The 27936-nt window shown below is 55.0% G+C and overlaps 3 protein-coding genes across 4 annotated transcripts in view; 1 reads left to right on the plus strand and 2 right to left on the minus strand.

Moving 5' to 3' along the window:
• The window catches only part of NEMP1 (nuclear envelope integral membrane protein 1), a 29406-nt gene extending 21290 nt beyond the window's left edge, over positions 1-8116 (minus strand). The window contains exons 1-3 of the mRNA XM_040637806.1: positions 8036-8116; positions 7574-7916; positions 7391-7466 (exon numbers count right to left, since the gene is read on the minus strand). Coding sequence (XP_040493740.1) covers positions 7391-7466; positions 7574-7916; positions 8036-8116 — 500 coding nt within the window. The remainder of the gene's footprint in view (positions 1-7390; positions 7467-7573; positions 7917-8035) is intronic.
• On the plus strand, positions 7976-13923 carry NAB2 (NGFI-A binding protein 2). Its single transcript, XM_040637155.1, is given in 8 exon segments — positions 7976-8197; positions 9613-10486; positions 10920-11053; positions 11390-11441; positions 11536-11668; positions 11874-11987; positions 11990-12058; positions 13055-13923. Coding segments are annotated over 8 exon segments (1569 nt in total). The 5' UTR covers positions 7976-8114; the 3' UTR covers positions 13165-13923.
• Positions 13924-14468: 545 nt separating this feature from the next.
• Positions 14469-27339, minus strand: STAT6 (signal transducer and activator of transcription 6). 2 transcript variants are annotated; one of them, XM_008683823.2, is made up of 22 exons: positions 27167-27339; positions 24415-24554; positions 23871-24009; positions 23486-23569; positions 22911-23049; positions 22732-22784; positions 22376-22524; positions 21651-21782; positions 21338-21526; positions 20922-21009; positions 20659-20781; positions 19946-20038; positions 19380-19586; positions 18104-18198; positions 17872-18008; positions 17400-17546; positions 17118-17181; positions 16903-17013; positions 16641-16724; positions 15561-15626; positions 15343-15471; positions 14469-15252 (listed from the first exon to the last, which is right to left on the minus strand). In XM_008683823.2, the coding sequence occupies exons 2-22, from the start codon at positions 24528-24530 to the stop codon at positions 15063-15065; spliced, it is 2535 nt and encodes an 844-aa protein (XP_008682045.2). In that variant the 5' UTR covers positions 24531-24554; positions 27167-27339; the 3' UTR covers positions 14469-15062. The 2 variants fall into 2 exon arrangements, with proteins under 2 accessions (XP_008682045.2, XP_008682051.2); XM_008683829.2 differs by lacking the exon at positions 23486-23569 and having other exon boundaries at positions 27167-27338.
• Positions 27340-27936: the final 597 nt, after the last annotated feature.

Genomic DNA, 27936 nt, shown 5'->3' on the forward strand with positions numbered 1-27936 from the left:
CGCATCGGGCTCCTCCGCTGGGAGCCTGCTTCTGCCTCTCCCACTCCCCCGCTGTGTTCCCTCTCTCGCTGGCTGTCTCTCTGTCACATAAGTAAATAAAATCTTAAAAAAAAAAAAAAAATGTAGGCCTAGGGCGGGGCCTGGCTGGTTCCCCGCCTCTTGATCTCTGGGTCGTGAGTTCGAGCCCCACACTGAGTGTAGTGATTACTAAAAAATAATAAATTTTTACATACACACACACACACAAAAAAAACCCGTAGGCGTAGGGTTTGGGGTTTTGCTTTTCGTTTTTGTTTTTTAAAAATTTCTACAGTCAACGTGGGGTTCGAACTCCACCCTGAGATCAAGAGTCACATGCTCTTTAGACTGATCCAGCCAGGTACCCATGGGGATGGGAGGGTTGGAAGTGAAATGAATGTGAGGATTAGGAGAAAGGTTTGTTTGTTTTTTTAATAATTTTTCATTATATTATGTTAGTCACCATACAATACATCCCAGGAGAAAGTTTTTTATTCCTTACAGTATCTTGTGAGACAAATATCTCCATTTAAGATGCCAAGGCTAAGACAAAGAACCTGCCCAATATTGCATAGTTAATTGAGCTGAGCTGCGGTTTCAACCCAAGTCTTACCCAAAAGCCTGAGTTCTTTCTATGCATCAGGCTGCTTCCCCTTAAATGATTTAACACAGTGAGGGCCTAGAAGAGTGCCTGGCACATAGACAGGTGTTCAGTTAATGTTAGTCGAAATCGAAGCATCTTATTTTTTTAGAGGATCTGATACTGGTGGGTAGGAGCACTAGAGACGGTGGAGCCCAGTGAGTTGAGAGGAAATTCAGGAAAGGAGGTTACTGCTGGCGAAGGTCTGAGCTTTCAAAACAAAGTACTTTCAACGAGTCAAAATGGGTCTGAGGTATGGGCAGGAGAAGAAATTTCATCCTCAAAAAGAAAAGTCTAGGCTACCCCTGCTGCAATAGTCATCCTGTGTCTCTCTCACACACATTCCCTTGGCTGACCTGGAGAGGTCAGTATCAACAATAATAACTCACATTGATACTATGTACACTTGATGTCATGCAATGAAAATGGCATTTCATGTCTGTGGTTTTCCTCCCCCAAACCCATAAAACTAACCTAATCATGAGGAAAAAATTAAATAAATTCCAATAGAGGGCCAAACTACAAATACCTGACTAGTACTCCTCAAAATTATCAAGGTCATCAAAAATGAGGAAAGACTGAGAACCTGTAACAGCCAAGAAGAGCCTAAGATGACGCAAGAACTAAATGTAATACGGTGTCATGGATGGGATCCTGGAGTAGAAAAAAATATATATTAGGCAAAAACTCAGAGAATCTGCATAAACTGTAGACTTTTCATTAATAATAACATATGAATACTGATCCATTAATGGTGGCAAATGCACCATACTGATGGAAGGCAACAATAGTAGAAACTAGATATAGGGTATCGCGGAACTCTCTGCACTATCTTCTCGATTTTTCTGTAAATCCAAAAATTTTAAAAAATAAACTTGTATACACACACACACACACACACACCCTTCCTTTTCTACCAGGCCCCAAATTGTCACCATTCAGAGCTCACTCTTTGGTTTTGAATAAAGGCCAGAGAACAGATTTGGGAACTAATTCCAGAAACTAATTCCAGATTTAGGAACTAATTTCAGAAGATCATTGACCACTAACTTTTGACATGTGCAAAGGAGATATATAGTAATGAGACTGCATTATCCATAAACACATTCCACCTTACCATTCAAGTAAGTTCTGTAACTTCAAGGTAGTCATGCAAGAAGCTTTTAGCCTTATTTTAATCATGAGGACACTGCTCAAAACACTTTAAGAATCATCTTCAGGGGGTGCCGGTCTACCTCAGTGAATAGAGCATGCGACTCTTGATCCTGGGGTTGTAAATTTGAGTCCCCTACTGGATGTAGAGATTACTTAAAAATAAAATCTTAAGGGGTGCCTGGGTGGCTCAGATGGTTAAGCGTCTGCCTTTGCTCAGGTCATGATCCCAGGGTCCTGGGATTGAGCCCCACATTAGGCTCCCAGCTCCGCAGGAGTCTGCTTCTCCCTCTCTCCCTGCCTCTCCCGCTGCTTGTGCTCTCTCTGTCTCTGTCTCTCTCTCTCAAATGGATAAAGAAAATCTTTAAAAATAAATAAAATCTTTTAAAAAATCATCTTCAGAGTCTATAACACACAATGCAATGAATATTCATTATCTGCAGGTGGACCTGATATATGCAAATAGCCAAAAACTCAGGCCAAGACTGTTGAGTACATGGGGTGAGAAATCTGGATAGTAAATGTGTTTTAGAATATTTCTGGATTTTAGAAAGGTAATATGGTGCATATACAACATATAAGGCACCAGTCCCAATGGGGTCTAGGACAGCACCCTGTAATCAAACAAATTAATTTTTCTGCATTGAAACATAAATATTCACACTGGGATAAACAAAGGTAGGATAAATGAAACTATAAATAACTTCCTATAAGTTTAGGAGGTCTGCCACAAATAAGTTCAGGTCAGATTAGGTTGTTGTGTCAAATGAGTTAAGAAAAAGTTTTGTTTTTCACAATTATTATTATTATTATTTTAGTTCAGGAAAAGGATTGTAGACTATAAATATTTGATGAAGACATTCCATTCCATCTATTCAGTCACCCAAGCTAGAAGCCCAGCTATGCTGGCTATTTGCATACACCTTGCCACCTGTCACTTGGACCACTTTAGCTTCCTCCAAGCTGGCTTCCCTGCTGTTTTTGCAACCATAAAACCCTTCATCCACACTACTCCTAAATGCAGATCTGCCTGTGTCACTCCCATATTACAAAGTCCTTATGATTTCCTAGTATCTCCAGTGATGAAGTCCAGGGTCCTTAGTATGATCTAAAACATAGATGTAAAGAAACTAACTACAACCGTACTGTTCAACGTTTGTTACCAATCTGCAATGAAAGCATTTCAGAAATTAAGTGTAAGCATTTAGAAACTTTTCTCGCAGTTTGACAGAGAATTTTTATATTATTAAATCTAATAAAAATATGGACTTTATTTTACTTTTCTAATAATTCATGTTTAGTGTATTATTAGAAAAGTAGGGGACAATAGATTGGAATTCTTCTAAAGATTTTATTTATTTACTCGACAGAAAGAGAGAAAGCACAAGCAGGGGGAGCAGGAGAGAGAGAAGCAGGCTCCAGGCTGAGCAGGGAGCCCAACGCAGGGCTCAATCCCAGGACCCTGGGATCATGACCTGAGCTGAAGGCAGATGCTTAACCGACTGAGTCACCCAGGCGCCCTGGAATTTTTTGTTGGTCTCTTACCATAGTTTGAGAAGCAGTAGTCTATAATACACTTAATAAAATGGACTCGTACACCTCCCCGGGCTGGTTTTCTTTTAAAGATTTTACTTAGGAGGGTATGTGTTGTAATGAGCACTGGGTTTTATATAAGACTGATGAATCACAGACCTGTACCCTGAAAGAAATAATGCATTATATGTTAATTGAATTTAAATTTTTAAAAAAGGAGAAAAAAGATTTTGTTTGTTTATTTGAGACAGAGAGAGCGCCCACACGGAAGGGGAGGAGGGCGGAGGACCAGAGGGAGAAGGGCTGCTGACTCCATGCTGAGCACTGAGCTATTGCGGAGCTCAATCCCACAACCCTGAGATCATGACCTGAGCCAAAACCAAGAGTCGGACACTTTAACTGACTGAGCCAGCCAGGTGCCCCTCCCTGGGCAGCCTATCCAGCAATAATGAATAATTTCTAGTTTCTTTTTTTTTTTTAAGATTTTATTTATTTATTCGACAGAGATAGAGACAGCCAGCGAGAGAAGGAACACAAGCAGGGGGAGTGGGAGAGGAAGAAGCAGGCTCCCAGTGGAGGAGCCTGATGTGGGGCTCGATCCCATAACGCCCACACATAACGCGGGGATCACGCCCTGAGCCGAAGGCAGACGCTTAACCACTGTGCCACCCAGGCGCCCCTAATTTCTAGTTTCTGAAACATATTATGTTTCATATCTCCATGTAAGTTTACATTCTGCTCTAACTTGACTGTCCCTTTCTCCTGAAAATCTATCCATACATTAATATCCTAGGCTACATTATTGAGTCCTTTGGATGCCTGTCTAAACAAGTTTCCTACAACCCCAGGCAGAAGACATCACTTGTCCCCGATACTTCTGTCATCATTTTGTGCCCCTATTGTTGCACTATCTCCCTACTTCCTTAAAGGCAGAGGTTAGGATTATTTGTCTACGCAGGGTGAAGCACCTCTTGTAAAATGACTAAACTGAAGGACAACGCTCCTTAGACCACACTGCAGCATGTCACAAAGAGAAAAAAATGAGGATCATTATTTTATATTCATATTTTTCTGTTACCAGCAAGGATTTCAGTCTTCTATCTTTCCCATCGGGGTATGAATCAATTTACCAGAACACTGGATGTTTTATTTTTTTATTTGCATAAACTCTACGACCAACCAACGTGGTGCTGGAGCTCACCACCCCAAGGTCAAGAGTCACATGCTCTACTGACTGAGCCAGCCACGTGCCCCACAACGGTGGACATTTTCAAAGACCGAGGAGCCACACTTGTGAGACTCACTGGAAACTCTAAGAACGGAGACCTCTCCATCTAACAATTTTGCCCAGGTTTGACCCCTTTTGGAGCAAAATGTGTCAATCACCCTTTTCAAGATGGTACAGACCAGGAAATAGCATCATCAATGCGTTCATTTCAGAGGGCCCACCAGATAGCAGACCTACCCTGGAGAAGTCCTGAGCTGAGGGAGAGACAAACAACTATAATTGAAAGGCATACAAAGAGCCATGAGGCCTCTGAGGGATGGAAGGAATTAATTCTGCCTAGAGGGGGTGCAGGAAGGTGACACTTGAGCCAGACCTTGCTCAGTGAACTGGATTTGGCCTGGTAAAAACGTAGGGGAGGGGAACGTGAGCAGCGAAATCTGCTACATGAAAATCTACACGTGCCCAGGAATGACAATCCTTCTGGTTAGCAATTTCCTCACTCCTCTTCCACCCACTTCTTCACACTCTTTNNNCCTGTTCTTGGAAAATTGGGACTGGGGCTACTGTTTCCCTTCCTGGAAGAGACTGGGGTAGACAATAAATTAATCCTTGATTAAACGGGATCCCTTGCTGTGTGCTATGGGTAACTCTGAGAACACTCAGATGGGGGAGGAGGAAGCAGCAGGTGAGTCAGGTAGGGAAGTAGTCCTGATCCACACTGGGGAGAGTGGGGCTCACAGAGAAAAAGGGAAGAAATGAAATTTTTGTATTTGTGCAACACCTTTTTTTATCACACCCCCCCTTTTATCTTTGTTTTTCTATAGCTTCTCATAGTCTCCGTCTCTTTGTCTCTGTGTCTCTCCAATCGCAAAAGGCTGGAAATTCCTAGTTCTCAACGGAAGGGAGTAGGAGGGGAGTTGGGGGTGGTAGGAGTGGGAGGGAAGCAAGAACAGACATCTCAGCAGCTCCGGCTGCGGGGGCGCTCTGGGCCTCTTGCGGGGCTGCACAAGTCAATGATTTTTTAAATGTATATATTTTTAAATCCACACATAGGGGCTCACATACAAACCTAGAGAGAGACAGAGACACAGATACACAAGTCGATGTAAAGAAACATAAAAATACATTATCTCAGGATACAGAGGCACAAACTAGCAATCACGTCTTAAATTTGCTTGGCACTTTTCAGAGTTTTCCTATACATCCTCTCATTTGAACCTCACGACAACCCTGAAAAACAAAGATACAAACCCTCGGGACTGTCACTCTCCCACACAGGTTCGCACCCAAGGAGACCCCTACTGACTCCCCTAGGGGACTTGGCAGGCCCAGGCCTTGGGACTGGGTCTCCCTTCCTCCTTCTCTGGCCGAATACCCGCCCGAGAACCAAAGACCGGAGGACCCAGAATCGGCTCCTCCCTCGTCCCCTTTCCCGGGCTGGGACCCCAGCGCCCAGTTGGTTACCCCTCGCTGGTTTCACTCCTTACTCCGCCCTCTTTCCCGGGCCTGCGTTTCCCTCCGGACCCGGGGGCTCAGCGCCGCCCCAAAGGGGCGCGGGTGGGAGGGAGGGGGGCGCCTGGAACAGAGGCTGCGTGGGCGGAGGATGTGCGTCACGGGGCGCGTGGGCAGGGGGAGGGAGGAGGCACGTGGAAACCCGGGGCCAGCGGCTGGCAGCCCAGGCTCCAAAATAACCAGAGGAGAGTGGGGGAGGGGGTGCCCACACACTTCGGAGAGGGTCGGGGAGAGAGTTCCCGGAGGAAGCCCGTCTAGCCGCGCCCTCCAGTTGCAGGACTGGGGGATTGGAGGGCGGGGGGATTCTGCTCTTTCCTATTACCCCCTCACTGCGTTTGGGGCTGAAGAAGAGAATCTTAGGTACCGAAATCCCATCCAGGGATCCACTCCCCCTCTCCTGCCCCCACTGGAGACGGAAAGGTCCCCTTGCTGAGCCGGAATGTAGAACCAGCCCCGGCCCACGCCGCCCACGCCCTGCCAGGCCCCGAGCCACTCAGAAGTGCGGAATGGCGGGGCGGGGCTGAGGTTTCGGACTAGGGAGAACCTGACCCCCGCCCGGTCGGCTCGGTTCCCCCTCCACCCCGCCTTCATTTTGTTGGGGCCTGGAGCCGCAGGACCGGGCCCTCAGAGCCCCTGCCGGCCCCCCACCCCCGCCCCCACCCCGACCTCCCAGCCGTGGGCGGGAGTGTAATGGGAACCAGATGGGGCTAGGAGAAACAAACGGGGGGGGGGGCGGTTGCGGTGGGGGGCCCGGCTCCTTGAAGGAGCTCCTCCCTCCAACTCCTCCGCAGGGAGCCACGTCGGACGCTCAGGCCTCCCGCCCATCTTCCATTAAATTCTCTCGAGCGCAGTCCCCTAAAAACGTCCGCAGAAGGGATGTCCTCCCTATCCCAGCTTTACCACAGAATTCCCCAGGAGCAGGTCCCCATCCTTAGCAAACAGGGTGCGACGAGTAGAGGAAGGAGTACCCCTCCCATCCTTGTCTGACCAATGCTCTGACAACCCGACGCGACTGATCGACGCGTAGCTTCTAGCATAACCCGCCCATTCCTGTACCCCAAACTTCGACAAGGACTCGAGGCAGGGATGGAGGCCTGGGTTTCCGCGAAGGGCCCTTCAAATGACTCCTTTTGCAGCAGGCAAAGAGCACTGGGATATCGAAGGAATTCCTGCAGAGCCCCACGCTCACAGGCTCACAGACCTGCCCTAAGCGCACACTCAAGGGGAGTCGGATGCACGCCCGAGAGGAGCCACGCACCCCGAGCCTCCGGCAACTTTTCCGGCTCTTTCCTAGCAGTCACACGTACAGCACCGCGAGGCCGGAGAGTGGGCAGCGGGCGTCCGCGTAGTTCTTGAGGCGCGTGTGCACGTCCGTGCGCTTTTCTGTGTTTTTGTGTACCCGTGCGTGGTTGTGAAACTCCGCTCTCCGCTCGGAGGGGTAGGAGCGGGTGGGGGGGGGGGAGTAGGAATGTCGCCGGCTGGGCGCTCACGTGGGTACGTGGGCGCGGAGAGGGCCGGCTGTGCATCCGGCGTGGGCGGCACGGAGCGACCTCGCCCCGCCCGCCGGGTCCCCAAGCCCGCCCTCCGCAGCCCGGCCTCGGTCACCTCAGTCCCTCGCTCTGCGCCGCAGCTCCGAGTCCCCGCCCCCGCCTCCCGCTCCACGCCCCCTCCCCCCAGTCTCCGCCTCTCTCCGACGCTCCGCCGCGGCGCCTCCACCGCCGGCCCGGAGGCCCGGGCGCCCGCCCCCCGCCCCCGGCCCCCGCCCCCGGCGCTGCCCACGCCCTCCGCCCGCCCGGCAGCCAGCGCAGCGCCGGGCCTCGCTCCCCGTGCGTCCTGCGGGGGCGGCGGCGCGGAGAGGCGGCAAGCGCAGCCGGGGAGGGGGGGGCAGAGGCACAGACAGAGGCGCGGAGGCTCGAAGAGAGGAGACGTGGAGGGAGGGACGGAGCCCGGACAGCGGCGGACACGGCAGCGCGCGCCAGGCGCCGAGCGCTGGGCACCGAGAGGGGCAGCCCCTGTGGCCTCCGGCCGTCCATGCACAGAGCGCCCTCCCCCACAGCCGAGCAGCCGCCGGGCGGAGGGGACTGCGCCCGCCGGACCCCGCAGCCCAGACCCAAGTTAGTGGGCAGAGGGAAGCGGCGGGGAGTGGAGATGGGTGGAGCTGGACTCAGGAAAGGGGTCCGGAGGGCGGAGGTCGAGGAGAGAACGAGGGGAAGCGGGACGGGGGTGGGGGGTGGAGACTGATTGGAAAGGGGGTGCGTCTTCGAATTAGGGGGCCCTGGGAGCAGGTAGGGAGCGGATGAAGCTGGATATGAAAGAGTAGTACCTAATTCTCCATCTCCCGTTTACTCCGCCGGCGTGATCTGGCATGTGAACCCCCTGCAAAGAATGTGGGGGCCCCAAACGCCAGGGGAAGCCCTGGAGCTCTGGCTGGTAACAGGGCTGGGGGAGGGCTGCTGTGCTGGTTCAGTCTTCCGTTGGTACGGAGTACGCGAGCCCCAGGGACCGGGAGAAGCCGGCGCCTCGGAGCCAAGGGAGAGCATCAGCAGGGCTGTGGAGAAGCAGGGCATGCCTTAGGCGTCCCTTCTTTTTTCTGTAGCTTTATTTACGGCACGCGGAGGGGAGTTTCGGTGTGCAGCCCCTCCCTCAAGAGGCCCTGAGCCGCTCCTGCGCTCCACTTGGAGGTGTGGGTGGTAAATGAGGGAGAGGAGGTAGGTGGGAGCCCCCAGGCGGTTTTCGCCCACTGACGCTGCCACTGTAGGAGTGTGTGGGGGCGGAACAGGCCCCAGAGCAGAACAATTGAGGCACTCCTCCTTCCTTGTGCCTGAGTTGAAGGGATCGCCTGCCTACCTACCCAGCAGGTGGGGAAGGTCACTGCTGGGAGAGGGGCCAACTAAGGGGCACTGGGCTGTCGGGAGGAGAGGAGAGGTCCTCAGGAACAGCCAAGGGGAGCTGAGCAGAGCAGGGGTCCACCTGGCTTGCTGATTGGGAAAGGGCCACACCCCTCCCTTGCAGCTACCTGGGTAGGACGCCACCAGGGAATGAAACTAGTCCCGGGCTTCCACTGTGGGGATGACAGGGGGTCCTACATGTTCCTCAGTGTAGAAAGTCACCTTGAGTAATGCTGAGACTGCCAGGTGTTTAGGGCGGAGGGTGAAGACTGTTCTGGGGGAGAAGGAGGCCTAGCCATCCCAGGGGTGTGCTGGCTGGCCTCTATGCTTAAGGTCTCCTTGCCCCAGGCCAGAAAAGTAGAAGCTGAGAATGGTGGTGAAGAGCCTTTGACTTCAGCAGAGACTAGGCTGCCTTTTGGTACTTGTGGCCGGTCTGGGATGGCACTGGTGTGTTTATGCCTCCGGGTAATGCCTCGTTCTCATAGTCTGTGCTCAGGCTTGGGTATTGGGCAGAGAGCATGTTCAGAGGAGGGGAAGAGAAGCAGGCAGGAAAGAGGACAATTGCGAGTGTGGGTTGGTACCCAGCAGGGGGACCCGTACTGACTGCCTCCCTTTCTCTCCACCGCACTCCTCCTTTCCAGGCCCGGTGCCCGAGCCATGGCACTGCCTCGGACACTGGGGGAGCTGCAGCTATACCGGGTCCTGCAGCGTGCCAATCTCCTCTCCTACTATGAGACCTTCATCCAGCAGGGAGGGGACGACGTGCAGCAATTGTGTGAGGCTGGTGAGGAGGAGTTCCTGGAGATCATGGCACTCGTGGGCATGGCCACCAAGCCCCTCCATGTCCGACGCCTGCAGAAGGCACTGAGAGAATGGGCCACCAATCCAGGGCTCTTCAGTCAGCCGGTGCCTGCCGTGCCCGTCTCCAGTATTCCACTTTTCAAGATCTCCGAGACTGCCGGCACCCGGAAAGGAAGCATGAGCAATGGGCACAGCAGCCCAGGGGAAAAGGCAGGCAGTGCCCGCAGTTTTAGCCCCAAGAGCCCCCTTGAACTTGGAGAGAAGCTGTCACCACTGCCTGGGGGACCTGGGGCAGGAGACCCCCGGATCTGGCCAGGACGGAGCACTCCAGAGTCCGACGTTGGGGCGGGAGGAGAAGAGGAGGCAGGCTCACCCCCCTTCTCCCCACCTGCAGGGGGAGGAGTCCCTGAGGGGACCGGGGCTGGGGGGCTGGCAGCCGCTGGGGCTGGGGGTGGTCCAGATCGACTGGAACCAGAGATGGTACGCATGGTGGTGGAGAGTGTGGAAAGGATCTTCCGGAGCTTCCCGAGGGGGGACGCTGGGGAGGTGACCTCCCTGCTGAAGCTGAACAAGAAGTTGGCGCGGAGTGTAGGGCACATCTTTGAGATGGACGATAACGACAGCCAGAAGGAGGAAGAGATCCGCAAATACAGCATCATCTACGGCCGCTTTGACTCCAAGCGGCGGGAGGGCAAGCAGCTCAGCCTGCATGAGGTGAGGACCCCATTCTACGAGTATCGCACTCGGCTCCCAGGTTTCAACTCACTTTGGAGAATCTTCATGCCCCCCAGATCTGTTTCATTGCCCCTTGACCAGGACCCCACTCCCCTGTCACCCCTACGCAGCCCAAGCCCAGCCACTACAGTGCTTCCCTCCTCCACTGAGGGGGAAGCAGAGGTGCAGGCCAGAGCCCAGGGTCCCGCTCCGTGCCGCTCAGGACCACTCAGGTGGCGGGGGGCTCCAGGCATTCCTAGGAAGCCGTGGGTGCTGACCTCTGTCTTCCGGCTTCAGCAGGCTGCATAGTGTCAAATCCTAAGCAAGCACCTAGTGGACGGGCTTCATTTGTCTGATGGCAAAGGGTGTGAGGAGGTCTGGGCAAGGCAGTGGGGACTTAGGATTCTGACCACTCGGGCGGCCCTGTCCACAGCTGACCATCAATGAAGCTGCTGCCCAATTCTGCATGAGGGACAACACGCTCTTACTGCGGAGGGTGGAGCTCTTCTCCTTGTCACGCCAGGTGGCCCGAGAGAGCACCTACCTGTCATCCTTGAAGGGCTCCAGGTGAGACTCCTTTCTCCAGGTCCTTCCGAGATTAGAATCCCGCCAAGGAGCCGGGTCACGGCCTACTCTCCCGTTCAGGTGCATCTAGGCCTGCTTCCTCCCCACGTGCATATGCTGCTCTTCGCCAAGCCCACTGGTCTGGGTCCGGTCCCTCCTCCTAGCCGTCTCAGGTTCCGTCTGCTCATCCACAGCAGCAGCAGCACCAGAGCTAAAGACTCCTGCTCAGCCAGCTTTGTTCTGGTCTTGAAATAACGCATGCTCCTCCCCAGAACGTGTGTTCTGCCCGGCGTGCGTCCCTCCCCAGCTTCACCTTCCTTATTCCTCTCGTCTTCGCAGGCTTCACCCCGAAGAACTGGGAGGGCCTCCACTGAAGAAGTTAAAACAGGAGGTAGGCTTCCAGGGCGGATGCAGGGGGTTCGTGCAGCCCCCCCTTGATCCCCTCCCTTGCTAGGTCCTCATTTCCCCATTTGGGGCATCCACAGGTTGGAGAGCAAAGTCATTCTGAACTCCAGCAGCCTCCCCCAGGCCCTGAGTCCTATGCACCCCCATACCGCCCCAGCCTGGAGGAAGACAGCGCCAGCCTGTCTGGGGAGAGCCTTGATGGACATTTGCAGGGTGAGTGTGCATCAAAATACTTTTCTTCTCACTGTGGGGGTGGAGTCGGTGGGAGGAAGGAGCCAGGAGGCAACTGCCTGGAACAGGGTTGGGAGGCCTGGCTGGATGGGGGCAAAGGGGCCTGGGCCTATGGGTCTGCTTTGCGGTTGAGGGCGGGGGTTCCGTTGACTGTAGTCCCTTACCTGATCCGTGCCCATGCCCACAGCTGTGGGGTCATGCCCAAGGCTGACGCCGCCCCCTGCTGACCTGCCTCTGGCATTGCCAGCCCACGGGCTGTGGAGCCGCCACATCCTGCAGCAGACACTGATGGATGAGGGGCTNCCCGCCTCGTCTCCCACGACCGCGTGGGCCGCCTCAGCCCCTGTGTGCCTGCGAAGCCGCCTCTCGCAGGTGAGGCAGCAGTAGTGCTGTCCCCAAGCACCCCTACCACCCAGGCCCCACCCAGCAATCCTGGTGTCCTGGGGCCAGCTGGGAGGAAGAGGGATGTAGTCACCAGAGCTGGCAGGCAGTAGGATGCTGGGGCTCCGCCATCCAGGCCTTGGGTTGCGGAAAGGAAGTTCCTGCAGCGCTGTTCCCACTGGGGAGGGTCTGATCCTAAGGGAGATGTGTGAAGGGGGCGCTGGGGTGAACAAGGGGACAGAGAGTGGGAGACTAGGGGAACAGGAAGGAGGGCCACCAAGAAGGGAAGCAGAGACAGAGCTGCGACCAAGGCAGAAGGGTAGAGTAGGCTAGAAGTTAGGGTGGGGTTGCCTAGCTTGGGAGTAGAGGAGCCCAAAGGGGGATGCTTTGTGTGTGGTTGGGGGAAGGGAGTAGTCCGCCAGGGGGCCAGAGCGGCTGGGCTGAGTGATGCAGCAGACAAAGCCACCAACCCTGGCTTGGTATTTTTAAACTGTGCGTGGGTGGGAAGTGGGGGTGGGGACTGGAAGGGGGGCTCTTCTTGGGGGAGGAGCTGGGAGGCTGGCTTCCTGTATTCCCCCTGATTTGGCTTCTAAGAAACTGGAGGGGCAGGGTAGGGTAGGTGGGGCCTGGNNGGGGGCCAGGGATGAGTGGGGGCGGCAGAGCCTGGGAAGGGGGGGAGGGGGAGAGGTCAGAGCCAAGCCACCCCCACAGCTCCTGACAGAACCAGAAATTCCAGCAGAACGGAGGCGGGAGAGACAGAGAAGGAGAGAGACACATAGAGAGCGCTACACACAGGCAGAAATGGGAGGGGGGCGCACATACTTGGGTATGGAACCCCCCCACACACCTATAAAGGTGCAGTGGGCAGGAGGCAGTAATTCAAACCCAGCTCATCTTTGCAGTCTCCTCTCTACTCCTGCCTCCTGTCCAGCCGCCTCCCTGCATTGTCCACCCCGTGGCCTCCTAACCTACCCCTTCTCCCCACAGAGTTCGAGGAAGGGCTGCTGGACCGATGCCCTGCCCCGGGACCCCATCCCGCTCTGGTGGAAGGTCGCAGGAGCAGCGTCAAAGTAGAGGCCGAGGCCAGCCGGCAGTGAGGGCTGCGCTGGTGTCCTCGGACCCAGGACTCGGACTTCTGGCTCACACAGACTCCGACATTCTCCATCCCTGGCATCTAGTCACAACCCTGGATCCTTCCGCTGCCCTTCTCCTGCCTCCCCACCTGCTCCATGGGCATAGAACTATGGGGCTTCAAGCAATAACGAGCAGGGGCCTGGCAAGAGGACACAAGGAGGGTGCGTGGTGCCCCTTCGCCCTTGCCTAGAGCAAGGGGGCGAGGACTCTGTCTCCAGGGTATTTGGGGTTCTCCCGTCCCTTACACAACACACTCCCATTCTCTGTAGCTTGAACCAGTGGTATGAGCAGTTGGATTCAGTTTGGACATGGGGGAAAAGGGGACTTCCCTGGTAAGGTCCAACAGCTAAAACTGGCGATGTTTCCCCCCAGAACTGGGGGCCTGGGAACACTGGACCTGCTCCTGCCCTCTGTTCCCCCATTTTTGTGCTTCTAGTTTGTTTCTTTAATTTAACAAGTGCTGCAGTTTGCCCACCTATCCCCATCTTCCCCCAAGTCCTCAGCAACTTTTCCCTCCTGCCCTTTCTGGGGGTGGGGGGGAGGGTGAATGTGGGGTTCCCTCGACTGGCCCCCTCAGGAGGCCTGGGTTGGACTCCGGGCCTCCCTCAGCTGGGGGCTGGGCCGCAGCACCTGTCTGAGCAGTTAGAGCGTCTTTCTTTTCAGATCGTGTACAGTAGATTATTTATTTTGTTATTTTGGAATAAAATTTATTTTATGGCTTAGGATCGATGACCCCCAAGAGGGAGAAAAGGTGGCATGGGCATGGGGTTGGGGGAGTGGAGGGAAGCTGGCAGTGGATGGGGAAAGAGAAAAGCAGCAGCAGGTAGGGCCCCCTAATTCACTCAGAGGACCGCACACCTGGGCCTGGGTCCCAGACTCACCCCCCTGGCCTCTGGGCAGAATTGGCGGGGTTGAGCCACCAAAGCTAGAGCCACGTACAGATGTCACAGCCACACAGACCCACTGGGGCTACGGTCATACTAAAGCTGAGTACATTTGGGTTAGCATGCATCAGAGAAGCTAGCATATTCGCTGGTGTCTTTCGTGCAGTGTTTCACACTTCCAAACTTGTGTAGTCGCACAGGCAAGATCAAGCAGATACATGGTTTTTTGTGGCCATAACAGCTGACGTGTGTGACATCTGTATATTCGCACATCTCAGGTATGCACGCTTTCACACAGCTGTACGTGAAATGCAGCCCTTGTACTTCGCACAATCTCCTACACGTAACCAAGAGCCTCCATCCGACTGACAGGAATTTGGGGCTGTTTGAAATTTGTTTTTTAATCTGGGCATATCCCACATCAGTCACCCAAGTGTACAGATTCGCCCCCCTCCTCCCACGCAGGCTCTCCTGAACTGCTGCTCCATGCCCCCCAGGGCTGGAACCCAAGCCCAACCCTCAGTCCCCAACCTCTCGTACAAGTGTGTGCATGTGTCTGCGTGTTTCTGCATGTGTGTCCTGGGCTCTGGCTCAAGGTGGGCAGAGAAGTCCTCCGTGCCCTAACCTGTGCTCTTGCCCAGCCCCCTTCCTACTCAGCCCCATCTTCTAGGGAGAGCTCTGTGTGTGTGCGCGCGCGCGCTGCGTGTGCAGGCGTGTTGGGGCGTGTCTCACTTTGGAGCCTGAATTTCCCTTCCAGCATTGGAAGGGGGAGGACAGGGGTGTGTGGTAGGAGGAGAGGAGTGGATAGGCTCCACCCACTGTGCATTTTCCTGGCAGTCTTTCCCTCCTGACCAGGGAGTAGGTGGGGATAGGAGGACACTCTCCCCATCTGCTGCTAGGCAGCAGATGGGCAGGTGTCCAGAGCAGGTCCGTGGGGGTAGAAGAGTGGTCTTTCTGGGCTCGCCTTCCAGCTGGGATCACCAACTAGGGTTGGCCCTTAGGTCCAGGTGGGACATTGAGATCCCAGACTGCCCATAGTGGGAGGGCTGCAAGAGGGGCTGGGTGCCCAAGGACCCTCCCCCTGATTCCCCTTGCCCCTCCAGGAGAAGCTTGGTGAGGTCCTGTTCAGTAGGAGGCAGCAAGGGTGGGAACATGTCTTCACCGACCCTGCAAGGAGGAAGGGGAGAAGCAGTAGGATAGGTACGGCACCCACTCCTCCAGCCCCCACCCAGCCAACACCCCCAGGCTGCCACTCACCAGGTGCCCTGAGGGAACCCTCCCACCGACTGGTTCATGCAGCTGTCTTCTGCCATGGTCACATCTGAGCAGAGCAGGGGCTCAGGAGTGGACACGGCATGCTCCTGAGATGGGCATGGGAGCAGGCCCCTGCCAAGACCAGAAAAGTTAGTAAGACGGGGGTGGGATAAGGCTGGGAATGAATGGGGAGCATGGGGAGGAGGGCTGCTGTCACTCACTGAGGGTGAGGTTGGTCAAAGGGCAGGTTGATCTGGTTCAGGTTGGGGGGCATCTGCAGGTGAGATCTGGAAACAGGAAGAAGGGCACAGTCAGAGAAAGGAAGGCCAGACAAGGGCCCAGTGTTGCAAAGTCAGGGTCACTGAGTGAGGAAGCAATTTCCAGCTCCTTTCCTGACTGCATAGTCTCGGGTAAGCTGTGGGTTCAGTCTTCTCATCCGTAAAATGTGTACGTGTTGGGGATTGGGCTGGGGGAGGAGAGAAGGGCTGAATTAGCTAATCTCTTTATTTATTTGGGAGGGGGAGGAGCAGAGAGAGGGGAGGAGAGAAGCAGACTCCCCGCTAAGTGCAGAGGATGACAATACAATGGCGGGGGTGGGGTGGGGGGAGGCTTGATCCCAGGACCCCTGAGATCATGACCCTGAGATCATGACCTGAGCTGAAACCAAGAGGCGGATGCTTAACCGACTGAGCCACCCAGGCACCCCTGAATTAGCTAATTTCTAATGTTACTCTGGACTGTGGTGGTTCTAAGCCCCCAGTTCCCACCCTACCTCACCTCCTGGGAGGGGAGATGTCATGCCTTGTCTAAGAGTTAATAAGCACCTGCAGTTATTATAATAAGAGTGTTACTTGGGGAAGAAAAATGTCTAGGCCACTTCAAGGCCAAAACAGATGAATAAATAAAAATCCAGGCAGCAGATAAATGACAGTGGATTTCAAGGGCAGGAGAGGTAATATTAATTCTTAACATAGCTCTTGCTATGAGCTTTACAGGTATTACTAACTCAATTAACCTTCACAATAATGCCCTGAGGAAGGTATTATTAGTATTATTATCAATATTCCCCATTTTACAGATGAGGCACCCGAATGAAGCAACTTGCCCGAAGTCAGTGAGTGGTGGAGCTGGCATTTGAACATGGCTAAGTCAGGATCTTAAGCACTAACCTCTCAATGGAGTGGACAGAAGAGACAAAGAGCACTAACCTTTTGCTGCCCCTTTCTCACAGTGGAGCCTCTCCTAACAAATGCAAATGCCCATCCCCCTTGCAGGTGGGTATCCTTGTCCCTTCCACTTACTCTGGGAAGGCTGTCAATGTGTCTTCCCGGGAGAGGGCTTGATACGAGGGGATGGAGTGAGAGTGCGGTGGGTACACCTGGGACCTGGAGAAAGAAAGCAGACCCCCCTGAGGCCAGCCCTTCTCCTGGACACCCCCACCTTCTGCCTCAAGATGGGGAATCCCTCTCATGGAAAGGGGAATTCCCTACTTCAGCCCCAGCTGCCCATGCTAAACACCTGTCTGCACAGACCACTCCCATTCCTGTCTCTCAAGCTTCTTACACCATATCTGGGCTGAGCTGCATGTTCATGGAGGAATCAGCGGCCATTCCAAGATCGTAAGCGGGCACCATGGTAGGCATTTGGGGCTCCAGGGTAGGAAGTGGCTGGTCCCTGGAGGAGGGAAGGAGGTCTGCGTGGCTGACCAAGGGCTGATGCCACCACTTCTTCCAGCAGGTAGTACCAGGCCCGCCCACTGTCCACAGCACCACACCCACCTTTCCACAGTCATCTTAATGGTAGCTGGGACGTAACCCCTGCCGTCCTTACCCATCTGTTCAGCTGTTGTGGGGGAGGAAAGGAGAGCCATGAAGTGCCCCAGGATTGGGGAGGAAGGGATGTGCAAAAGGTGGGCATCTCTGATGGGCAAATAGGAGAAATGGGGCTTCGAAAATGGAGAGATAAGTCAGGGATGACATACAGTGTGTGGGGAGAGGGGCAACTGGGAGTATGGAAGAGATGGGCAAAGGAAGGGTTCAAAACTGCGAGCTCCAGCTCACGCTTGTAGTGGCTCCGGAAAGCTTCATCCTTGGGTTTCTTGGGGTAGAGGTTTTTGAGCTGAGCAAGGTCCCGGATTCGGTCTCCCAGTGAACGAATGGATAGGTCTTTGGCAGAGAATGGCTGGATGTTCTCTATCTGTGGAGAGCCTACAGGAGGAATGAGACCCTGAGTCCCCTCTGTCCAGACATTCTTCCCCCCATCCAGCCCCACCACAGGACCCGCTCTCAATCTACCAAGGTGAAGGGGAGAGGAGTGAGGGTGGGAGTCTTGGGCGAGGGAGACCCACCAGTCTCCATTCCCACAGAGCTCACAATGAGAAGATAGATTGCAGAAGGGAGGAGAGAAGTTGGACCTAAGGAAGAACTTCCTGAAGATCGGGCTTGGCAGGAGGAAGGCCAAGACATTTCCTTCCCTGAAGAAACCCCAGAGGGCACAGGCACAGAAACAGAGGACTGGCTGGGGTGACCTCACCATCCTGGCCCCGGATGACATGGGCAATGGTGATGCCCCCAATCTCTGAGTCGCTGAAGCGAAGGAGGAATGTTCCATCAGGCTCGTTGAGAAGAAGGCTAGTGACGTACTGTTTGCTGATGAAGCCAATGATCAGCCTGGCCAGGATGAAGGAGAGGATGGGGGTAGGGGCACTGGCTGTGGAGAAGGAGCTAGGGGTACAACTGCTCAGGCCACCGGGGCAGGGACTCACCGATCTGACCAGTAGCTCCGGAGACAGCGCTTGGTGAGGTCCAGGACACCATCAAACCACTGCCAAAAGGTGAAGCCACGACCCAGCAGGATCTCCTGGGGAGTAAGGGAGAGCTAGTGTGAACACAGGAGGGCCAGAGCTAGGGCCTAGTTAGGACAGGCACCACACAACAGAGTCACAGGGCTGAAGGACCAAACTGGATCTGAGATCTCATCAATGACAATGGCCAATCCTCACATTTACCACGTGCCAGGCAGTATTCCAAGCCCTTTCCATAAATGAACTTATCTGATCTTTGCAAGTTGATGGAAGTAGGTCCTAAAATTATCCCATCTTACAGATGAAGAAATGAAAGCCCAGAAAGGTCAAGTAACTTGCCCAGGTCTACACAGCTGGTGAGAGGCAGAGCTGGGATATAGCCCAGGAAGTCCAGGCCAGGGTCCCTCATACCAACTGTGCTCCACCCATCCTTCATTAGGCCTGGTGGAAGTGGAGTGCAGAGAAGGTAGCTTGCCAGATGTGGGTGTCCTGCTCCCTTTGCTAACACATCCTTTGGTCACGTAGACTTTTCTTCCTCTTTTGCTAGGAGAGCAGTACATGACTGCGTTTACCCAGCTGGTCATCAACCAAGACACCCAGATCTTTTCCCCCGTTATTGTAACAGATCCAGCTCTGGGCCACCTCGTTTTGGGGGCTGTGAAGTATGGTAGCTAAGAGCAAGAAATATGGGGTTCTATCCCAGCCTCACCTGCTGTGAGGCGTTGGGCAAACTACTTAACCCCTCTGAGCATCACGTTCCTCACCAGTAAAATGGGGATAAAGATAGTAGCTACCTCAAAGGGATGTTGGGAGGGGTCAGCAGGTAACACACAAAGCGCTAAACAGAGTGCCCGGTAAGGTGTCAGCGAATGGTAGCTGGTATTACCGCGTGGGTCCCTGTGGGATTTCATCTTGGTTTTTGCAATAGGAACTATTTTCCCAATGGGTCAAAGTCATTTTGAATCAGAGCTGTGTTTACACACAATCTGGATGAGTCATGCAAGTCACTGGTAAAGAGGGAGGACAGAGGGCCCCCAGTCCAAAACCTGAGGGATGCCAGAGAATGTACTCTCTGAAGGGTTTTCCTGCCTGGGCTGTGACAGAGGCCTCCCTGATCGCCATGATGGGGCATTGTGAAGATCCCAGCGGTCAGTCTCTGGACAAAGCTTGGGAAGGCCCTGAGTGCCTCAAGGATGAAGACCTAAGGGGTGGGAGGCCCGAAAAGCAGGGGAATGACCTTGTTGAACTGTGACCAGGACACAGAACGGTGCTGGAAGGCCTCCATGCTGAGGCTGTTGTCATTGAAGATCTTCTGGGCTAGGAAGAGGAAGTGCTCTGGGAGTAACCCTCGATTGGTCCCCACTTCAGCCATGAACTTGAGGTTGAGAGTTTCACACATCTTCTCCCAGGGCACCCGCTCAGCTACCACAAAGGGCACTCGGTCCTGGGGTGAAGCGGGAAGGACAGGGCACTTCAGGCTATCATCCTCATTCTTCCTCAGGAGGGGCCTTCATCCTTCCCACCTCCCCAGCGCTGCCCTTCCCAGGCATTATTCCCGTAAGCTCGCTCACAAAGATGGTGCTTTTCCAAAAATAGTTTAGGGTGCTACAACGTGGTAGCTGCTAAGAATGGCATGAAAAGAGGTCAGAAGTATAAAAGCACAAGGTTAGAGAGTATAATGAAAGAAGGAGTTATGGCCGCTCCCATTTGAACATGTCTGCCCCCGGCTTTCCCCCACATTAGAGCCCACCTTGCCCCTGTTCCTCCTTCCTCCCTCCACTGCCACTCCTGGTCATTCCTCACCATCTCAGAGAAGGCATTATCCCACAAGATGGTGGCTTTGGCATTGTTGTCCTGGTTGCCGTGGACAATGACCACCAGCGGCAGAGACAGGGCCTGGCGGGGGCGGGGGGTGGGGTGGGAGAAGAGGGGATCTTCTTACTGGAGCAAGGGGCTTCCTCAGGGGGCTGGCTCTGAGAATGCAGGGAAGCTATTGGATTCACACTACGTAGCTAAAAGCCCCCGGTGTATTATCGAATGCTTTCTGAAGCTCGATTAAGGCCTCACTGTGGAGAAGTGGTTATGAGTCAGTGCTTTAGAGTCAGACCTCTGGGTTTCAAATACCAGCTGCAACACGTTGTAGCTGTGTGACCTGGGCAAATTCCTCAATGTCTCTGTGTCTCAATGGACTCATCTGTAAAATGGGGCTAATAATGGTACTTACCTCATAATGTTATTGTGAACATTCTGTGTGTGTGTGTGTGTGTGTGTGTGTGTGTGTGGACTTAAAACAGTGCCCTGGTCTACACGAAATGTGTAAGAAATGCTAGTCGCCACCACAGCATGATTCCCGGGCATGTGCACTCTTGCTCTTCCCACTCTCACCCTGCCCCCAGTGCACATGAACCCCAGACATGCGGGCATGGAGCTACACGAGGAGTGAGGACCCAGGGCCCCAGCGTGTGGTGCGGAGGGGAGCCGGGGCCCTAGCGCGGGCAGCCCGGGGCTCAGTTCACCTGGAGCTGGATGGGGAGTTTGTTGGGGCCGAGCGTGAAGCTGGTGGAGAAGAGCACCGCACACTTCTCCTCGGTGACAGACTCGGTGCCCTTCCGCTCACAGCGCTTGATTTTCTTCAGAAGCTGCAGGGTGGGGGGAGAGGGGGGAGAGCAGGGGTGAGGATAGAGACGGTCTCTCCTGGCTTCCCGACACCCTCTCCAAGACAGTCGCTCGGTCTGAGGACCCCTGCCCCACTCTTCCCCACGGCCCCCTGAGCCCTCACCAGGCTCTTGAACAGGGCAGAGCAGCAGTTGGCAGGAATGCTGTTCTCCAGTGCCACGGTGTTGTTGATGATTTCCCCAGTGCTTTCTCTGCCAGGGGAGGTCGGAGACAGTGGATGCATCCCCGCAGGGCCCGGGGTGGGGAGGAGCTTGAGTCCATGGGTGAATGGCATGGACGACCAGCCCCAAATCTCCATCTCCCTGTTTGGATTCTCAAGGAGGGTCCCTATCTTGGCCAAATCATGATTCCCCATCCCATTCCGGCCCTGATGGGTCCCTGCCCTTCCTCTGCCGTGACCATTCAGGGTCCACACACCCCACGGCCCTCCCTCCTCATCACCTTGCTCTTTGTGGTGCCAGCCACCCAGCCTCCCCTGGCCTCCACCAAACCAACAGGCCTTTACCAGCCCCAGCTTACGCTCCAGTCCCAGGCCCCTGGGGCATGCTCAGCTCCCTTGCTTGCTTCTCAGTCACCATGTCGGCCCTGACCAGCGGAGGCTTGGCTGGGGCCCCCAGGAACCGAAGGCCCAGTAAGAATCGAACCCCAGCCTGGAACTTGGTCTGAGTCTTCAGAACTTGGGGGGGCTGCTTCTCCACCAGGAAAGAGCTGGGAGGAGCAAAGACACAGGGGAGTTAATGGCTGGGTCCCTCCTGGTACCCTTCCCACAGCTCTAACCCTCTTCCTTCCTCGGGGTCTGCTCTAGGCCAGGCTGAGGGCTTAGGGGGCATACCTGGTGACGAGGGTTCTCAGGACTTCATCCAGCCGGCTAATCAGCACTGCCCTCGCCTTGGGCTCAAGCTCCCCACCAGCTGCCCCCACCTCCTGCTGCAGCTGGGAATAAATGTCCACCAGGCTCTCACACCTGGGGCCAGGACAGTGGTCAGTGGACACAGAATTCAGGCTGCCTGCTCCTGCCCCAACGCCCTACCCCTAAACCCAGAAAGAATGCAGGATAATGTGTGTGGAGGGGTGGGGTGCGCAGTGGGTGTGGCTGCAAGGCACCTGGGCTGATGGGGATGTGGGACCTGCCTCGACTCTGGGTGTGAGTTTCCTTCTCTGTGCCTGGACCCCTGTGGAAACCCAGCTGCCTCTTCCCCAGGACTCTGGGACCCAGGTCAGCTGCAGCACGTCGGGTACTTTCGCATAAATTCAAAGGTGCCTCCGCCCAACAGACCAAATAGGAAAAGGCTTCCCATTCCTCTGGGCAAGGAGCTTGAAGAGAAAAGCATGGGCCCCCAGGTGAGCTCCCGCTCGAACTCCCCTCCGCCGGGCGCACTTGTACAGGACGCCACCTGACGACAGTGTGCACAGCCCTGCCGGAATCGGCTTCTATGAGTCTCGGCCCATGCCAAGGCCTGCTTGCCTGGTTTCTCTCTCACACCTGTGGGTCCTCCAGCAGGGACAGCAGACACCCAACCCCAGCCCGCCCTCCTAGCCCATCAGTCTTGCCCCAACCTCTCCTGTAGTGGTGCCAGGCTCTCCTCAAAGGGTGCACCATTCCCTGCCAGCTGCTGCTGCCGTTTCCAAATCTGGATCCTCTTCAGCACCAGGGCCTGGGCAGCCTCCAGCTCCCCCACAGTCTCCTGCAGCAACTTGGCCAGGGCCTGCGGGCAGGGGAGGTCTGAGATACGGCCACCCTCTCTCCTCCCCCAGGACCTGAGGGCAGGCCTCTCTTTCTCACCTCTCAGGCCTTCCCCTCCCCCACTGCAGCGTGTGTCCCTCTGAGGCATAATCTCTGTCCCTCCGCAGAGTTTCGATCCCTCCAGGACTGTACTTTGAGGTCAAACTCCACCTCCCAATCCATCACTTACCTCACTTGGCCCAGTTCCATTGGCAGGAGCATCTATCAAGCTGTGCAGAGACACTGAGCGTGAGGGCAGAAATGAGGGGTACAGATAAATTTGAGGTTCGGTCAAGGGTGAGGTCCAAGAGGGCATCACTCCCACTCACTCCCCAGAACCCTCTTAGAGTGCCAGACCCACACTCCCACCTTGGCCAGCCTCAGCTCCCGGCTGCAGGGCCTCTCGGAGAAGGCGAGTTTCCCCAACCCGATGCTGCAGCCTCTGCAGGGCTGTGTTAAACTTCAGTTCCTCCTGCTTCCAGTGGAAGGGCATCGGGAGGTGGCGAAACTGCACAGGAGGGACAGACGCCAAGAGGTGAGATACTCCGTCCATGCCTCTACATCAGGCTTCCACTCCCTAAAGGGGTGCCTGCTGCCGTGCTTTGCCAAAAGGAAACAAACTACTTCCCTTGTTTGGCTCCCTTTCTGCTTTGAAGGTTCTCCTGACCTTTTGGAATCTCCCAGGGATAAGACCTCTCTCTTGGCAGAAATCAGCTTCTTACCCCTTGCTCTCTCCTCCTGAGGCCTCACTACGCTCAGTCCCTCATTTTGAAGCTTCCCTGAGCTTGGCTTGTGGGCCACTCTGACCCCAGGAACCTCCTTTGGTCATCCTGGGCCTAAAACATTGAGCCTCTCCTGACGTTCAAATTCCTTCTAGTTTCTCATGGCTCAGGCTAAAGTCCCAGGGAGTTGAGTTGGGGTGGGAGGTGGGGTATTAACAATACCTGTTCCATAACAGCTTTTTTCTCCCCTTGAAGTATTTGTCTAAAAGTGGCCACCAGCTTCAGGGGGTCCCTTTGATATATGCTCTAGAGAAATGGAAGAGTGGCAGACTGGGTTAGCCTGTTCTCTCACCCATGTTGTTTTCCCCCTGCAATCCACGCCAGCCAGCTCTATTCATAAGCACACCGAAAGGCAGCACAACTGTAGACTCCAGAAGTTTTCATGCATTTGCATGCTTTTAAAACCTAATTTGCATGCTAGCAAACAGCTAACTACAGGAACACCAATTCGCTCCAGCATCCAAACAATTTCTTCTGGTGTTCAAGGCTCATCCCAGCTCCACTCCAGCCCCACTCCAGCCTAGTCCGTTCCCCGCCTTGTCCCTACCTCCAGGGTGCTGATGTGTTGCAAGATGGCACTCCCCTCCCCCTGCTTTCCAGCTGAAGCCTGAAGGCGCTGAACAGTGGCGGAAAGGAGGGCACTAGCCATGTTGCAGCAGAAGGTGTCTGAGCCGACCAGGAACTCCCTGTGGGAAGATCGGGATGGGGTGGCCTCGGGTCAGGGTTTCTTCAGCTCTACTGACCTTCCACCCCTCAGCAAACAGCTCAGTGGCTCCTTCCCAGTCCTAGTCTCCATCCAGGCCCTGTACAGCCTCATCCATGTGCCCTTTGTTTCAATATTCCAGCTGCTATGGGACGTGCCCTTGCCCCAGTCCTGACCTCCTTCCTCTTTGGCTGGGGCTCCTCAGGGGGTGGGGGACTCCATGTGTCAACGTGCAAAATCTGGTTGGTGTGCCACAGACTCCCCACTAGGCCACCACACAGGGAATAACGCAGCCCGAGTCCCAAAACAGGACAGAGAAAATCTAATGAGAGGGCAGGTGGGTGGGGGAGGACCTGGAGGAGACCAGCGTGGGGCAGCTAGGACTCACCAGGGCTGGTTCTCGAGCCAGTCACTCAGGAGATGCCGCAGGTGTTGGGGAAAGTCGACATAGAGCCGCTGCAGTTTTTCCGGAGGCATCTTGGAGACCAGACCCCACAGAGACATGATCTGGGGTTTGGAGGGTGCCTTCTGGAAAGGGACAAGGCCACTCTGAGAGGCACCCAAGAAAGTTGGCTTATGTTCTGGGGGCAGCCAGCCACCTCCTATAGACCCCAGATCCCAGAGACCATCCCCACCACCACTCGCAGCCAGACCACCTCAAACTGGGGACATCTTTGGTCAATGCCTGAGACAAGGTAATCCCTTCAGTTGTAGACAAAGGGGGTGATGGGGTAGGAAGAGCTGAGCTGCAGCCAGAGGGCCGGGAGACAGGGGAGGTGGGCAGAGTACAGAAAGCTCTCTGAGAGAAGGCAGAGGACTCGGATTGCAGCACTGAGCTGGCTCTGGTTCTGTGGGCAAGGAACCTCCCCACTGTGAGCCTTGATCTGCTCATCTCATAAAATATGAGGCTTGGATACGTGCAGGACTCTCCAAAAATTTCTAAAGTAGTAGACAAATTTTAGTTTTTAATCTGTGGAATCCCAATTATATGAAAGGTATAAAATTGGAGTTTCTCTGTTGAAAGCAAGTGGGGTAGGCCTGGAATCCTACTGCTTCTACTTCCCTCTCTCTACCTCCTGACCCCAAAGGTGTCACTAGAGACACCCCTCAAAATCTCAGGGTTCCATGAGGTAATTTGAAAACTACCAGGCCGGATGATGAAGAAGAGGATGGGAGAGCGGTAACAGCTTCCATTTACTGAGCACCTACTGTGTCTGAGGTGTTACGTGAAGCTCATTATCTCATTAGAGCTTTGCGATGATTTTTAAAATAGTTGAAGAAACTGAGTCTAAAGGAGATTGTCTAACTAGCCAAGGACACTGAGTGAGTTTGGAAATTGGGGATTTGATTCCAAGGGGGTAACCAACACCGTGTTGTGAGGGCCCCTTCCACATCCAGATCCCATCATCCTAAGAGGAAGGGCTGTGGGAGGAGAGTTGAAGAAGTGAGGTGGAGATAGAGGAAAGGGGAAAGCAGAGAGAACTTGGGGAGAAGGTGGGAGAGACTGGAGAGAAAGTAGGGTTAGTAAGCCTGGAGTGAAGAGCCTAGAAGCTGGAAAGAGGAAGCTAGAGGTTGGGCTAGAGGCCAAGGGCAGAGGAGAAAAGAGGGAGAGAGGAAAGGAGGAGATGGAAGAAGTAGGGGAGAGGGTTGCATCCCCATTTCTGGGTGGGCTGCAGGGTTGGGAGGGTCAACCAGTGTTTTCTCCGGGGTCTCTCAGCCCCGCTTCCCATAATGCTCCTCTCCTAGACATGAGAGAGGATGGCGATGGAAACTCCCTGAGTCTCCCCCAGCCCAGTAACCCAAGCCCTCCTGTTGGGCTTTTAGCCACTCCCCTCTCCCAAGACTCTCAAAGGGAGAGAATAGAGGGGCCCGTTCTCTGGAGACTCTTGCTCCCAAACCCTCTTGCTCCCCACCACCCAGCAGCTTCTATCTCCTCTAGCTGTTTTCTCTGAAAGGCAGACTCCTCCCTCCTGCTCAGGGTCTTCCAATAGGCCTTTCTCTACCACCACCCTGGAGTGGGGCACCTATTGGTCTGTGTCTCAAATTCAAGGGAGGACTCCATTCCTCTCTTCTCTCTTCCTCTCCTGTTTCTCATGGTGCTCAGACCTTTGACCCTCTATCCCTACCCAACTGGAGACAGGTAATCCTTAAGCAGAAGGCGGCCACCCCCCTTCCTCTATAAACCCTTGTTGAGTGACCAGCCTCCCGGCAAGGCCCCAACTTCAAACCTCCTCCCCTACTCCATCCCCAGAGCTCAGGAGGCCACCCGACAACCAAGCTGAGCCTGCCGGGACTGCAGCACCCGAAGCTTTAAGCCCCCCAGAAGACCAGCGGGGGGGAGGAGCCACGGCGCGAGGGGGCGGGGCCAGCGTTCCCCAACACTTCCCAACCGGGAAGGCAGGCCCGGACGTCCACCGGCCTCCTCAGCCTGCTTCGTGGCCTAAACCCGATCACCTCTGTCCCTCCATTCTCGAACCCTCTGACCGCGGGACCACAGGATCAAAAGTCAAAAGAGCTTCTCTGAGTTGCCCAATATGTGTATGTGGCGGTGGGGGCGGGGAGGTGGAGCCAGTTCAGCACGAGGAGGGTTAACTCTGCGCCGCCACCGGGAAATCTCGGCGTCTACAGCAGCCAAGCGTGGAGCACTTTTGAGGGGGAAATTCCCCCTTCTCTGGGGCACCATGAGGTCTACATCTGGGGCTCGCTCACCCCCCAGCCACACCCTTGAACAACAACCTTTATGGGGGGACAGGGTAGGGGCTTGTCAAGGACCCACCTCCCCCTGGCGTCAACCTTCGAGGGAGGGGCAGCCACCTCCCCTCCCCCCAGGGCAGAGGGGCACCTCCTTGCCCTCCTTTCCGTGCCTTTACTTGCCGCTGGAGGTGCGGGGGCGGGGGTGTGGAAAAAGTGACCCACGTGGGGAGGTGGGAGTGCGGGGCCTTAGCCATACCAGATTCCTCTGCGAATTCCAAACTGCCCAAACCCGGGACCACCAGCTCCCAACACCAACTGAAACAATTTCCCGGCGACCATACACCCCGCCCAGGGGAGGGTCCCGAGAGGACCCCCGCTAATCCACCCCCCCAACACACACTCAAAGTCAGAGCTCCCCCTCCCCCTTCTCGGAGGCATCCCCTCACCTTGGCAACCCCTCTGCTGTCTTCTCCCTCTCTCAGTGGGCACTGCCAGGCCCCATGGGTCTGTAGCTCTGTCCAGCGAGTTCAGGGCTGGCCCTGCTGGCACCCCCCCCCTCCACCACCACCACCAAAAAGAACACACACACACACACACACACCACACACACACACACAACCTCTCCCGTCCTTCCTCCTCAGTGTAAGCACTGGCTGCCCCAGCCCGCTGTTTCCGGCTTCTCCGTCTAACCAGGTCCCTCCCTGGAGCTCTGACGACACAGAGAAGAGAAAGTGGGCTGGAGGAGGAAGAGGAAGAAAGTGGGGTGAGCGTGTGTGCCTCCTGTGCCGAGTGGGGGAGCATGGGGTCGAGGGAGCCAGGACTGGGGCTCCCGACCCTGGGGCCAGACTAGAGGGGAGCCCGATCCCCACTTAACTCTGTCCTCTCAAAAGCAATCAGCTTTTCTCCAGAAAGTCACCTAATACCAAGCAGAGACCTGCGGCTCCAAACTGCCTCTCCCATACTCAAACTTTTGCAGGGGCCCGCGGTTTGGGCTCAGGAGGAACTGGGCACCCCAGGGCCTCTGGAAAAGAAAATCCCTCTGGGCTCTGCGCTCCCTCCAGTGGAGGACCCTGAAAAGCAGCCAGGGAGCTCGATGCTGTCTGGAACTCCTAGGTCCTCCTCCCTTCTTGGCGGGGTGCGCCTTAGAGGTCGCGTGACCACTGATGGGAGGGAGTGGGGGAGGGGACCCCAGAGCTGAGAATTCTGGAAGACTCCA

The sequence above is a fragment of the Ursus maritimus genome, unplaced genomic scaffold (genome assembly GCF_017311325.1).
Source record: "Ursus maritimus isolate PB19 unplaced genomic scaffold, ASM1731132v1 scaffold_21, whole genome shotgun sequence".
NCBI lineage: Eukaryota > Metazoa > Chordata > Mammalia > Carnivora > Ursidae > Ursus > Ursus maritimus.